Source organism: Coregonus clupeaformis, chromosome 23 (assembly GCF_020615455.1).
Source record: "Coregonus clupeaformis isolate EN_2021a chromosome 23, ASM2061545v1, whole genome shotgun sequence".
Taxonomy (NCBI): Eukaryota; Metazoa; Chordata; class Actinopteri; order Salmoniformes; family Salmonidae; genus Coregonus; species Coregonus clupeaformis.
Genome location: NC_059214.1, coordinates 31,924,137 through 31,938,785, shown reverse-complemented (window position 1 = coordinate 31,938,785; position 14,649 = coordinate 31,924,137). Strand labels below are relative to the sequence as shown.

The following is a 14,649-nucleotide window of genomic DNA, read 5'->3' as shown; positions in this document are numbered from 1 at the left end:
AGGACTAACTTATTACTTCCAACCCATTCCGAAACTAACTGCAGCTCTTTGTTGAGTGTTACAGTAATTTCAGTTGCTGTAGTAGCAGACGTGTATAGTGTTGAGTCATCCGCATACATAGACACACTTAAAGCCAGTGGCATGTCGTTAGTAAAGATTGAAAAAAGTAAGGGGCCTAAACAGCTATCCTGGGGAATTCCTGATTCTACCTTGATTATGTTTAAGAGGCTTCTATTAAAGAACACCCTCTGTGTTCTGTTAGACAAGTAACTATTTATCCACATTATAGCAGGGGGTGTAAAGCCAAACACCTCAGTTTATCCAGCCGCAGACTGTGATCGATAATGTCAAAAGCTGCACTGAAGTTTAACAAGACAGCCCCCACAATAATTGTATCATCAATTTCTCTCAGCCAATCATCAGTCATTAGTGTAAGTGCTGTGCTTGTTGAATGTCCTTCCCTATAAGCGTGCTGAAAGTCTGTTGTCAATTTGTTTACTGTGAAAAAACAAAATTTTCCCAGAAGTTTACTAAGGGTTGGTAACAGGCTGATTGGTCGGCTATTTGAGCCAGTAAAGTGGGCTTTACTATTATTGGATAGCGAAATGACTTTAGCTTCCCTCCAGGCCTGAGGGCACACAGATTCTAGTATGCTTAAATTGAAGATGTGGCAATTAGTAGTGGCAATATGATCCGCTATTATCCTCAGTACATTTCCATACAGATTGTCAGACACCGGTGGCTTGTCATTGTTGACAGACAACAATCATTTTTTCACCTCTTCCACACTGACTTTACGGAATTCAAAAGTACAGTTCTTGTCTTTCATAATTTGGACAGATATACAGTACCAGTCAAATGTGCGGGGGTGCTTTGCTGGTGAAACTGTCCGTGATTTATTTGGAATTCAAGTCACACTTAACCAGCATGGCTACCACAGCATTCTGCAGCGATATGCCATCCCATCTGGTTTGGGCTTAGTGGGACTATCATTTGTTTTTCAACAGGACCTCCAGGATGTGTAAGGGCTATTTTACCAAGAAGGAGAGTGATGGAGTGCTGCATCAGATGACCTGGCCTCCATAATCACCCGACCTCTAACCAATTGAGATGGTTTGGGATGAGTTGGACCTCAGAGTGAAGGAAAAGCAGCCAACAAGTGCTCAGCATATGTGGGAACTCCTTCAAGACTGTTGGAAAAGCATTCCAGGTGAGGATGGATGAGAGAATGCCAAGAGTGTGCAAAGCTGTCATCAAGGCAAAGGGTGGCTACTTTGAAGAATCTAAAATTTAAAATACAATTAGATTTTTTTAGTACTTTTTTGGTTACTACATATGTTCCATATGTTTCATGGGTTTTGATGTCTTCACTACTATTCTACAATGTACAAAATAGTAAAAATTAAGAAAAATCTTTGAATGAGTAGGTGTGTCCAAACTTTTGACTGGTACTGTATACATACAGGAGAGTTGTTGTTCCCACTGAAGCAACAAAGCCCCTACACAATGACAAGGCGGAGTCCACGAGAGGGGAACAGAAAACTGAAACGAGGACCAGAACTGTGTAAAGCTGTGGTGGAGGAGGAGCCGAGGTTTCTAATGTCACAGAGAATAATGCGGAGGCTCTCTGTTCATTAGATGGTCGGAGAATGTGCTGTTCTTTGCAAATGATTAGAACATTGGAGAATGTGCAGACTGGAATTCTTCCCACACCCAGTGCATGTCTGAGATTCTTCTGGCATCCGTTCTCAGCCTGTCCGGCGATTTCATTAAAATAGCACAATAAATATACCTCATGAATAGACAATAGCACAAACAATATTTTTTTGAATAATTTAAAACAAATATTTCAAGAACAACAAAAAAATGGTTTTCCTTACATCACGATACTTCTTCCTGATCCGCCTTCCTGGTTTGGAGTGTTAGAACCCAGACGTCCCAGGTTCATCTTCCTCAACCTTGTCATCAGACATTATAACAGTATTATTACATAGCAAAAAGTGGCTGATGCGATAGGTTAATCACGCAACAATGGTGGACTTTTACATAGTCACATACCTGTGGGGGTGCCTGGAACTGGTGATTGGCCATGATTGAATTCCTGAGATATCGTCCAGAACAAAATATAATATGAAATTGAGCCAAATCAATATATGATCATCTAATGCAAATGCATTTTTTTCACAAAACAAAATTCAGTTCATGATATCACAGTGGATGATATTACCAAGGAAACTGTCCGTATTTCCTCCAGTACCATACGAGTGCAGCCGCAGTAACAATCAGACATAGAATGACAATGAGTAGAACCCAACAGGCAGCAGAGGTCTCTATGAGGAGAGAGGGGATACAGTTAATATAGGAAACAGTCTGTATTTACAATTACATATAATTGTGTTGACCTAACAAGCATCATGGCTCTGATGCAAACACTTTCCTGCAGAAAGCAAAGAGATAAAACTAAGTAATAAAACATGTACATATGCAGTAAGAGATAAGTGTGTATCATTACCATTTTAGTTAGTTGTTATACAGTACCTTCCTGTAGAAAGAGGAATGAGGACATAAGTCTGATACTAACACATGCAGTGAAAGATAAGTGAGCATCTGGCTCAACTTTGTTATCCATGCTACATCACATTTCTCATAACCTCATATATGTGTTTTATGTGTATGCCAGGAATGCCTGTATTGTTGCCAGACAAATTTCCCTATGGAACAATAAAGTATTCAATAAATCAATCAATCATATAACAATTATAAGCAACTTATAAAACAGTATAAGCAACCAGTTAAGCAACCAGCATGAATAGTGTGTGTGTGTGTGTCTCTCTCAGGTGCTTCTCACCAGAGGATGTGTGTACATAGAGGGAGCCAGTTGCTCGTCCGTAGGGGTTGGAGGCCTCACAGACATAGAGACCATTCAGCTCAGAGCTGAGACTGAGGAGGTGCAGTATGTCTCCCTCTGCTCTCACTGAAGACCCAGGCCGGCCCACTCTGGGGGAGAGAGAAGAGAAGGGCTGAGTGTGTGTGTGTGTGTGTATGTGTGTGTGTGTGTGTGTGTGTGAGAGAGAGATAGGCAAAAGCATGACTTGACTACCAACATTATTTATGAACATACTGAAGCTTCAAGCTAATATATGTCTCATATGTTTAAACAAGTGTACCTAACATTTGCATTTAAACTGCTTTGAACTAGTTTACATAGGAGTGAGTACCTGCTCCAGGTGTAGTTGGGTTGTGGGTTGCCGTCTGCTACACATAGTAAGACTGTGGCTTTAGAGGCCTCACTAAGGGTGATGTTCACTGACTGAGGTGGATCTATGAGAGATAGAGAGATAGAGATAGAGAGAGAGAGAGAGAGAGAGAGAGAGAGAGAGAGAGAGAGAGAGAGAGAGAGAGAGAGAGAGAGAGAGAGAGAGAGAGAGAGAGAGAGAGAGAGAGAGAGAGAGAGAGAGAGAGAGAGAGAGAGAGACTGTATATTTACAGTGGATGTCTATAGTGTAGGACAGTAGTAGTAGAATATATTTACAGTGTCTGTCTATAGTGTAGGACAGTAGTAGTAGAATATATTTACAGTGTCTGTCTATAGTGTAGGACAGTAGTAGTAGAATATATTTACAGTGTCTGTCTATAGTGTAGGACAGTAGTAGTAGAATATATTTACAGTGTCTGTCTATAGTGTAGGACAGTGGTAGTGGAGTATATACTTACAGTGGATGTTTATGGTGTAGTTGTAGCTACTTTCTGTTGTCAGGGCAGACTGGTTGACCACACACTGGACCTGCTGCTGATTGGCTGCTCTGGTTGGCACCCCGAGCAGGTGGCTGAGTACAGTGGTGGTTCCGTTGGCATGCTTGGTGGAGTTAGTCACCGTCCTCAACAAACTGCCGAATGTACCTGTCTTCCACTTCACTTCTGCCTGTGGCTTGGCACCAGCAGCCACGCAGGTTGCCAAGACAACCTCATTCTCCCCAATGACAGGAGGAACATCAACTGTCACACTCACTACTGGAGGAACTATGACCAGAAAACAAACAAACAGAGAACAGAAAACATGAACAAGTCACTCATTATTGTGTTTCCCATGTAGCTCAGGTGGTAGAGCATGGCGCTTGCAACGCCAGGGTTGTGGGTTTGATTCCCACGGGGGACCAGTATAAAAATGTATGCACTCACTAACTGTAAGTCGTTCTGGATAAGTGTGTCTGCTAAATAACTACAATGTAATTACAAACGTGGAACTATATGTGAAAAACAACCAAAACACACACAGCCTGTCATGTGAAACTTATCCAAATGCTCATGTTACATGACCAACAAACCCTACCATGTTTTCTATCTGGCCAATTGCAATATACATAATTAGTAGCTACACATTTACTGTATTGGAGGTTTGGGCAAATCCGGTTTTAACAGGTTTTAGCTCACCCTGATGATCGGTACCTGCACCTGAGGTATTAGGTTTCACACATCACAAAAGCTGTTTTTCATTTTCAGCAGTTCCATTGAAAAGCCTTCACAGCCCAGTGATTATGCCGTTAAGGGATGCTGTATATATTCCAACATATGTTCCACCATTAGGGAAACTATTGATGCCTGTGCTCTCCTGGTTACAGCTTGAGTAACAGGATACACTCTTAGAAAAAAAAAGGAGCTAAATAGAACCATATAGGTTTCTTTGGGTTGTCCCCATAGTGGAATCCTTTTTGGTGCTAGGTAGAACCCTCTTCAAACCCTCAAACTGCTTCAATAGAAGGCTGCTTCCATGTACTGTCACAGACACCAGATAGGTGCAGTTTTACAGGGTCATCCATAGTAGTACAGCACCACTGGAGCAAATTAGGGTTAAGTGTCTTGCTCAAGCGCAAATCAACAGATTTTTCACCTTGTCGGCTCAGGTATTCGAACCAGTGACCTTTTCGGTTATGGCCCAATGCTCTAACCGTTAGGCTACCTGCCGCCCGAGAACCCTTATATCTTTGAAGGAATCTTCCTAGAACCCTCTATGAACGGTTCGACCAACCTTATTAGCCTTTAAAATTAAACTCTTTATGACAATGCATTACATACAGTATATATCATAAGGCCTTTATTTGAGGGCCTAGTTCTACCCTAAAAATGAAACTCCTGGTTTACAGGCCACATCAGGCCTGCAATTCACATTATGCTGGCTTGGTAAGTGATGTGTAATTGCTATTGGAATCCAGCCACTGAGGATATAAAACAATTTGAACTTTTAGTCACCCGCAACCTGCATTCAGAATGACAGCCAGGGTAGGTAAGACTGATAAATTAGACTACCTAAATCATCTAAACTGGAACAACTTTCTCAGTAATGGGTGCAATAAATTCAACTAGTAACAGATTGGATTAGTTTGGGGAAATACATGTATGTTATTTATCTTTGTGTAGCATAAATATACTAATCACTGGACATGCAAAAACACAGATATTGAAACAAACTATTTTTTTAAATCTACCTCCAATAAAGCATGCTGAGAAATATGATAATGATGGGAGTGGTTTTGAGTGTTTTACTCTACACCAGAACAAATATATATACAGTTCCTTCAGAAAGTATTAACAAATACAAATATATTTACTGAGCTTTCTTATATCTCCTAGATATAGGACAAACACTTCAAAACCTTATTCCTTATAATTAATTATTTGACTGTCTTTTTTGCCATTTATGAATGTGTTATAACTTTTTAAAAGAATAATAATGGAATAACAGACTATATATGGGCAAATACTATTCATAGAATAAAAAAGGAACGTTTTACATCTTCCTAAATCTGAGGGTGGTTTCAACCTTCCAGACATGGAATTGTATCAGCTCACTACCCAAGGCTTTTACTTGCAACATATAGTTAAATGCACTTAAGAGAAACAATGGGTACATATTGAAGACGTTCATGTTCATCCCCAGAAACTTTTTACATGTCTATTTGCAAAGGATAAAGCTAAGAACATTAACAACTTCATAGTTAAGAATACTATAACGATATGGAAGAAAATGAGATGTATTTTACAAGAACCAATATCTCTCCCTAGAAACACAACCTTATGGAACAATGCTTGGATAGCTTTTCAGAAACACAAACTTATGGAACAATCCTTCGATAACTTTTCAGAATTCATCGATAAATTGCCCCACATGGAAAACTAAAGGCATAGAAACCGTAAATGACTTGGTAATAGGAAATACATTTATTTCCATGACAGCTTTAAAAAGCAATTTTGTGTTGACCAATGTAGATATTTTCAAATACATGCAACTTAAAAGCTATATATCACAACATTTCAGTTAGAAATCTTTTGGACATCAGAGCAATTTTGAGGGAATCCTATGAGTCAGAAAAGGATATTCATATGATAGGTAAGCTTTACGAAACGTGCAGAGAGCCTATACAACTGACAATATAAACTATTGGAAGATTTTGTCACAACTTCCTCCGAAGCTGCCTCTTCTCCTTGTTCGGGCAGGCTTTGGCGGTCGTCGTCACCGGCCTTCTAGCCACTGCCGCTCCTCATCTCATCATTCCATTGGTTTTGTCTTGCTTATTACACACACCTGGTTCATATCCCCTCATCAGTACCTGCATACAGTGGGGAAAAAAATTATTTAGTCAGCCACCAATTGTGCAAGTTCTCCCACTTAAAAAGATGAGAGAGGCCTGTAATTTTCATCATAGGTACACGTCAACTATGACAGACAAAATGAGAAAAATTCCAGAAAATCACATTGTAGGATTTTTAATGAATTTATTTGCAAATTATGGTGGAAAATAAGTATTTGGTCAATAACAAAAGTTTCTCAATACTTTGTTATATACCCTTTGTTGGCAATGACACAGGTCAAACGTTTTCTGTAAGTCTTCACAAGGTTTTCACACACTGTTGCTGGTATTTTGGCCCATTCCTCCATGCAGATCTCCTCTAGAGCAGTGATGTTTTGGGGCTGTCGCTGGGCAACACGGACTTTCAACTCCCTCCAAAGATTTTCTATGGGGTTGAGCTCTGGAGACTGGCTAGGCCACTCCAGGACCTTGACATGCTTCTTACGAAGCCACTCCTTCGTTGCCCGGGCGGTGTGTTTGGGATCATTGTCATGCTGAAAGACCCAGCCACGTTTCATCTTCAATGCCCTTGCTGATGGAAGGAGGTTTTCACTCAAAATCTCACGATACATGGCCCCATTCATTCTTTCCTTTACACGGATCAGTCGTCCTGGTCCCTTTGCAGAAAAACAGCCCCAAAGCATGATGTTTCCACCCCCATGCTTCACAGTAGGTATGGTGTTCTTTGGATACAACTCAGCATTCTTTGTCCTCCAAACACGACGAGTTGAGTTTTTACCAAAAAGTTATATTTTGGTTTCATCTGACCATATGACATTCTCCCAATCCTCTTCTGGATCATCCAAATGCACTCTAGCAAACTTCAGACGGGCCTGGACATGTACTGGCTTAAGCAGGGGGACACGTCTGGCACTGCAGGATTTGAGTCCCTGGCGGCGTAGTGTGTTACTGATGGTAGGCTTTGTTACTTTGGTCCCAGCTCTCTGCAGGTCATTCACTAGGTCCCCCCGTGTGGTTCTGGGATTTTTGCTCACCGTTCTTGTGATCATTTTGACCCCACGGGGTGAGATCTTGCGTGGAGCCCCAGATCGAGACAGATTATCAGTGGTCTTGTATGTCTTCCATTTCCTAATAATTGCTCCCACAGTTGATTTCTTCAAACCATGCTGCTTACCTATTGCAGATTCAGTCTTCCCAGCCTGGTGCAGGTCTACAATTTTGTTTCTGGTGTCCTTTGACAGCTCTTTGGTCTTGGCCATAGTGGAGTTTGGAGTGTGACTGTTTGAGGTTGTGGACAGGTGTCTTTTATACTGATAACAAGTTCAAACAGGTGCCATTAATACAGGTAACGAGTGGAGGACAGAGGAGCCTCTTAAAGAAGAAGTTACAGGTCTGTGAGAGCCAGAAATCTTGCTTGTTTGTAGGTGACCAAATACTTATTTTCCACCATAATTTGCAAATAAATTCATTAAAAATCCTACAATGTGATTTTCTGGATTTTTTCTCTCAATTTGTCTGTCATAGTTGACGTGTACCTATGATGAAAATTACAGGCCTCTCTCATCTTTTTAAGTGGGAGAACTTGCACAATTGGTGGCTGACTAAATACTTTTTTCCCCCACTGTGGTGTTCCCTCTGCCCCCTTGTCTTTGTGTGTGATTGTTTATTGTGGAGGATAGTGAAGCTCGGTGGAGCTCCGTGTATTTTGTATTGCTGGGATATGTCCCTGTGTGCCTTGTATTTTCCAGTGTGCCTGTTTTGCGCACTGGAGTGTTTTTGACGCATTTCTGCGTAACTCTGTATTTGCGGAATAAAGCCTGTTATTCTGTGATTGACCATCCTGTGCCTGACTCCTTCAACATCACCACATCACAGATTTAAAAAGAACTGATATTGGCACAAGATGGAGGGAATGTTGGAACATAACTAACGAGATTACAGTTAACGAAAATGTACGCTTAATCCAGAATAAATTAATGTTTAGAATTTACATACAAGACACAAAATTCACAAATTCTACCGCACAACGGCAGTCATGTCTGAAGTGTCAAACTACTAATGACTCAATCATTCATGCCTTCTGGGAATGTTACACAATTCAAAAGTTATGGGCGGAGTTGGAAAGATGGATGTCAGAAGTATTGCAATGTAAATGTACTATTAATTTGTCTGTCTGTATATTTCAAGACATGACATATGAGGGTGCAATGAGATACCTGATGGGTTGGACAATACTCTTCTCATCAATAATCTTTAAACAAAACATATACTCAAAAGCTGGAGATAAGCCAATCCTCCGTCTTTCACACAATGGAAAGGTCAAATGCTTTAATATTAAAAAATTGAAAGACAGTGTGCGACGGAGAGAAACAAAATTGTGCCGTTTGAGGCCATGTGGCAGAAAGCGTTGCGGCCGCTGGAGATTGGGGTGGGGGCTAGTGGGTCTGGGCGGGTGTGATATAGTTGATGTTTGTATGATGTAGTCATTTGTATGTGTATGTTTTGTATTGTTTATAAAATATAAAATAAAATCTTTAAAAATAATAATAACCTACCAACTTTTTTGCTGTCTAGTGTTGATTATCACAAACAGTCTTTCTACACTGTCAAATGTAGAAACAGTGATACAAAGAGTGAAGAAAGAGTTCTTACCAATCACAGTCAGAGGTATCTCTGTATAGTATGCTCCACTGGGGAAAACACTGAATATACATGTGAAGGTGCCTTCATCCAACAGTCTAGCAGCTGTTATTCGAATAGATCCAAGGTTTTCTGATGGGTTCCCAATAAACTGGACTCTACCTGTCAATCCATTCAGTGCAATAAACTTAGTAACCCCATTCGGATAAATCAGCATAAAATTATGGTTCTGTGTTTCTTCCAAAGTACTTTTCTGCCATGTTATCTGTTCGAGGTCCTCGGTTGACTCTATCAGTCTGCAGGATAAGTCCACATCCTCCCCCTGTACCACAGTCCTGCTTCCACCAATCACCTGTGTACCTGAAGAGAAAACACAAGCCAAAAAAACAGTCCAAAAGATACCTGTAGAATAGATGCTTATGAACTCTAATAAACAGAGATGTTACCTAAACACATATTATGAAATATGACATCCAATTGATGCTGAAATGTGGATATTGCAACAACAACAAAAATGTGCCAATTGCTCAATATTTGACCCAAAACCCATTTGTGCAGCCATAGTCTGTCAACGCGTGCTGTAGGTGGGTGCAGTGGTGGAATCAAACGCAGGACACCGACGGATAGTCCAACAGACTTTAGTAATCGCCAAACACGGAAATAGGACAACTCTTGCCCGAAGGCGAAATACGCACGAAGGCGCACAAAACAAAAGCGCACAAAACAGGTGCGTAATACTCCAACGCAGTGGAGGGAAGCTCAACCGAGCGAAATACAAGAATGAAGCCCTACACACGACAGACCAAAATCAATAACACACAACACTAGACAAACACAACGAGAAACTTATAGAACACTAATTAGGCTAAACGAGAACAGGTGTGACAACAAACAGACAAAAGCAAACGAACATGAAACATACAACGGTGGCAGCTAGTATTCCGGAGACAACGAACGCCGAAGCCTGCCCGAACAAGGGAGAGAGGCAGCCTCGGCCGAAACCGTGACATAGTCAGAGGAGATCGCTAAAGCACATGATCTGGGTCCAGTCTAGGCTGAAGCTATGTTATTAGAATATGTTCTTAGAATAATAAGCCAAAAGCCTTGAATCTATCCCTACACTTATTCAAGAGTAAGATAATCAATACATTCCCAGATACTTGCGCATGCTCAGCATGTCTCAAAACATACTGAGTTAAAAACATAGTAAACATACTGAGTTAAAAACATAGTAAACATACTGAGTTAAACACATAGTAAACATACTGAGTTAAAAACATAGTAAACATACTGAGTTAAAAACGTAGTAAACATACTGAGCTGATATGTGTGCCTTACTGTACCCTAGGACAAGGACGACAATTTAACAGTGGGATTGTGTGTTTGGTGGTTGTTATTGCCTTGCCTTGTGTCAATAAGAAAAATAAAAAGGAAAAAAAATGCACTCGAAAGTATGACATTTTATAACATCAATTGAAAACCTACTTTCTGTGTCCCTCTGGATGATGAGTAGAATCACACAGCACAGCTTCGGTAACATGCTTTGCTCTTCTCATTGCTAAGATCACTAGGGGAAATGTAATTATAGCATTATATTACATTTTCAGTTTGACGTTTTGTAATAATGAGGACCTATTCATTGTTTATGTACGACAGTTATGTAGGCTAAGTTATTTCAAATGTAAAAATATGTTGAATGCAATGCAAATTATTCAAGCACTGGTCTGCAATCATTACTCAGATAGAGACAACGCACATCTTGCAGTAGCCTACACCTTATAACAAAAATAAACAAACAGTCCTACATTGGTCAGTAATAATGGAATAAAACAGATGAATCTGTAAATGTAATAGGCCACTAACCTGTGATGAATGTAAGTTCCTCTGCTGAAGTAGCCAAAACATTATTATTTTGCCGTTTGTGCTGCCAGAATAATGTCCTGCTGCTCCTGCAGAAAAACGCATTTTCAATAAAGATGTCAGGCTGCTTTCCAGCCCAAAAAAATAAAAAAAACAGTTATTCTTCTTCGATTAGTTTTACAGCAGTTGTTATTCAATAAATGTTGCATTACCGCCACCTACTAGACTGGAGTATAACTCCTTTATACTTTGTTTGAAAAATAGACAAATACCCTACCATCTAACCCTACACTCACTTAAATAAAAAATAAAAACACTATCCTACTGCACTATTAAAATATATTTAGTCCTACATCAGGCCAATAGCCTGAAAGGATGGGACACTACCACTTAACACACCCTGTAGCTCTTCTGACGTCAAGTCTCGAACACCCAAATACCTCTCTGCAGCTGCCACTACAACATCCATTTTCTGCGACCTACATTCCATCCCTGCAGTACAGATGATAACCATTGCTATAAATCCAATCTTACTGAAACATATATCACTTGTTGGCCTATCCCTCTGTACTAGTACGGATCTACTACTCACACCACTACTTTCAGGATCCCTACCCCTTGACCCATCTTCCTATTTTTTCACTGCCTCAGCATATGACAACTTCTGCACTACTCTAACCCTGGAAACCTCAACCTGCATCTCTCGCACCAGACATTTCTGATCACCAGCCCCATGGGCACCCCTAAAATTAACACATACCACTACTTTCCCCAATGCTACACATTCCTTTGTCTCATGCCCTTCTGCACACTTCTCAGACCTAGGAACCTCCCTCTTACAAACTGCTGCCACATGCGCATAAGTTTGACACTAACAACGTAATGTATTCAGCACAAAAGCTCCTACAGGATAACTTATACAGTATATCCTAACATCACTTTGTCGAGCAAAGACTCAACATCAAAACTCAAATGAACAGATAATGACTCTTCTGTTTCACCACTCTGCGTCGCACCAAACGACGAGCTTCACAATCACAATCACAATCTTCCCCTTCAGTTGGTCAACTTTCACATTTACCGCTAACACAGTAATCACTCCCTTTTCTTGTGAGCAAAACAACTCACATCTCTTGCCCCCATTCGACGCCATTTAACCAGTTGTCACAATCTCCGTACAATCCGCACAAACCCCTCGGGATGTAGCACTCAACAGTGCATCCCACTTGTAAAGCAGCTGCTTCATCTTGATGTTCTTCTATATCAATAGCTACCGCGATGCTTTTACATTTCAAACAAGTGCGCTCTTCCAACCACCAGCCAAAACAGTTCGGAAGAGTTTGTGCATATATTATGAGGACATTTTGGACGTTTTTGTTCGTTTTGGACTTCGCTAAGCGTTTATTCGTCTGTTTGAGCACACACATTTTTTTGGGGAGGCAAGCCGGAGTCGGTAGCCGAAGTCTACACTACTTCATCGGTGATTGGTCAACAGTAGGGATTCGTCAATAAAGTATTTGTTGGCAATCAACGAGAGACGACTCGTTTTCATTCAAATTGGTTGAGAGAATGCCAAGAGTGTGCAAAGCTGTCATCAAGGCAAAGGGTGGCTAATTTGAAGAATATAAAATACATTTTGATTTGTTTAACACTTTTTTGGTTACTACATGATTCCATATGTGTTATTTCATAGTTTTGATCTCTTCACTATTATTCTAAAATGTAGAAAATAGTAAAAATAAAGAAAAACCTTTGAATGAGTAGGTGTGTCTGTCACGTGCATTAAGGAACGGGACGGACCAAGGTGCAGCGTGAAAGGCGTACATGTTTATTAAAGAATAAACACACAACACAGTAACCAAAATAACAAAACATAACCGTGACGGTCCAAAGGCTAACACACAAGCCTAAAACAGGAACACAACAAAAACCCACAACACAGGCAGGAAAACTGACTGCCTAAGTATGATCCCCAATCAGAGACAACGAGCGACCGCTGCCTCTGATTGGGAACCACACCCGGCCAAACATAGAAATACAAACCTAGAAATTCACACCCTGACCAAACTAGCTAGAGTTCTATAAGCCAGGGCGTGACAGTACCCCCCCAAAGGTGTGGACTCCGACCGCACAAACCTGACTGAATAGGGGAGGGTCCGGGTGGGCTTCCAGCCTCAGTGGCGGCTCCGGAGTGGAGCCGCTGACCGGAGCTGGACTGGGCACCGGTGGAGCGGACTGCTCTGGCTCCAGCTTGGAGCCGCTGACCGGAGCTGTATCAGGCACCGGTGGAGCGGACTGCTCTGGCTCTGGAGAGGAGCCGCTGACTGGTGCCGAACCAGGCACCGGTGGAACGGGCACGGGCCGTGCCGGACTGGCGACGCACCCCACTGGCTTGGTACGAGGAGCAGGAACAGGCCGGGCCGGACTGGCGACGCGCACCACTGGCTTGGTGCGAGGAGCAGGAACAGACCGGGCCGGACTGGCGACACGCACCACTGGCTTGGTGCGAGGAGCAGGAACAGGCCGGGCCAGACTGGCGACGCGCACCACTGGCTTGGTGCGAGGAGCAGGAACAGGCCGGGCCGGACTGGCGACGGGCACCACTGGCTTGGTGCGAGGAGCAGGAACAGGCCGGGCCAGACTGGGAACACGCACCACTGGCTTGGTGCGGAGAGCAGGTACGGGGCGTACCGGACTGGGAACCGGCGCTGGAGGTCTATGAGTGTCTCCGTCCTTTACACTCCGCGCCCCGTCCTCCTCCAGTGAGGACCTCCTTGAGCCGCCACGAGTGCAGTGGTTGAGGCTCCTCTCTGTCGCTCCCCGACCACCCTTTTAGCCCCCCACATTTTTTTTATTGGGGCTCTCTCCACCCTGATCCCTTTCAGGGCCTCCATCTGCCTTGCCAGATTCCTCTCTTTTCTCCCGCCAGGTCCATCCTCTCTGCTCCTCCTGGGCACGCTGCTTGGTCCATTGGTGGTGGGTTTTTCTGTCACGTACGTTAAGGAACGGGACGGACCTGTTAGGCTATGGTTCAACCCAGCACTCAGAGAAACAACACGACAAAGGGAGTGGAAGAAACAAAAATATTTAATCAAAGTTAAAATTGTCTTAGTCCAAAAACAACTGAAGTAAAGGAACAGAGTGGGCTAGTCGGCTCCGGAGGAAGGAGAGGCTGAGGCAGGCAGGCAGGCAGGCAGGCAGGCAGGCAGGCAGACCGACAGGCAGGAAGGCAGGCAGGTTGGGAGATATGTCCGAAACTAAAGACAAAACAAACGACAGGTTAAGGAGAGTGGAGAGCCAGGCTGAAGACAAAGACAAAATAACTTTACTGGTGAGCCAAGTTACCGCTCTGGTAAGAACAACGATCTGGCGCCGGTGGAGAGCCATGCCCAGGAATAAGTAGTGCAGGTTGATGAGAGAATAGGATGCAGCTGCGTAGGCAGGAATCACTGGAAACAACCCGCAGCTGCACAGGAGAGGCAGATCCTGAGCACGCCCCCTGATCCACTCCAGACACACCCACATAAAGGGGACAAACACACATACAGATACAACAGAAAAA

General features: G+C 42.4%; 1 protein-coding gene across 4 annotated transcripts in view; it reads right to left on the bottom strand.

Moving 5' to 3' along the window:
• The window catches only part of LOC121563190 (nectin-3-like), a 164,686-nt gene extending 153,476 nt beyond the window's left edge, over nucleotides 1–11,210 (bottom strand). The window contains exons 1-10 of one of the 4 annotated variants that reach the window (XM_041875180.2): nucleotides 11,091–11,210; nucleotides 10,713–10,794; nucleotides 9,240–9,587; nucleotides 3,715–4,020; nucleotides 3,219–3,321; nucleotides 2,849–2,997; nucleotides 2,228–2,330; nucleotides 2,059–2,101; nucleotides 1,881–1,958; nucleotides 1,403–1,753 (exon numbers count right to left, since the gene is read on the bottom strand). In XM_041875180.2, coding sequence (XP_041731114.2) covers nucleotides 1,923–1,958; nucleotides 2,059–2,101; nucleotides 2,228–2,330; nucleotides 2,849–2,997; nucleotides 3,219–3,321; nucleotides 3,715–4,020; nucleotides 9,240–9,587; nucleotides 10,713–10,767 — 1,143 coding nt within the window. In that variant the 5' untranslated portion in view covers nucleotides 10,768–10,794; nucleotides 11,091–11,210 and the 3' untranslated portion in view covers nucleotides 1,403–1,753; nucleotides 1,881–1,922. Of the gene's footprint in view, nucleotides 1–1,402; nucleotides 1,754–1,880; nucleotides 1,959–2,058; nucleotides 2,102–2,227; nucleotides 2,331–2,512; nucleotides 2,543–2,848; nucleotides 2,998–3,218; nucleotides 3,322–3,714; nucleotides 4,021–9,239; nucleotides 9,588–10,712; nucleotides 10,795–11,090 lie in introns of those variants that run through there. The other 3 variants (XM_045206639.1, XM_041875182.2, XM_045206638.1) reach the window with 3 other exon arrangements.
• Between the last annotated feature and the right edge of the window lie 3,439 nt (nucleotides 11,211–14,649).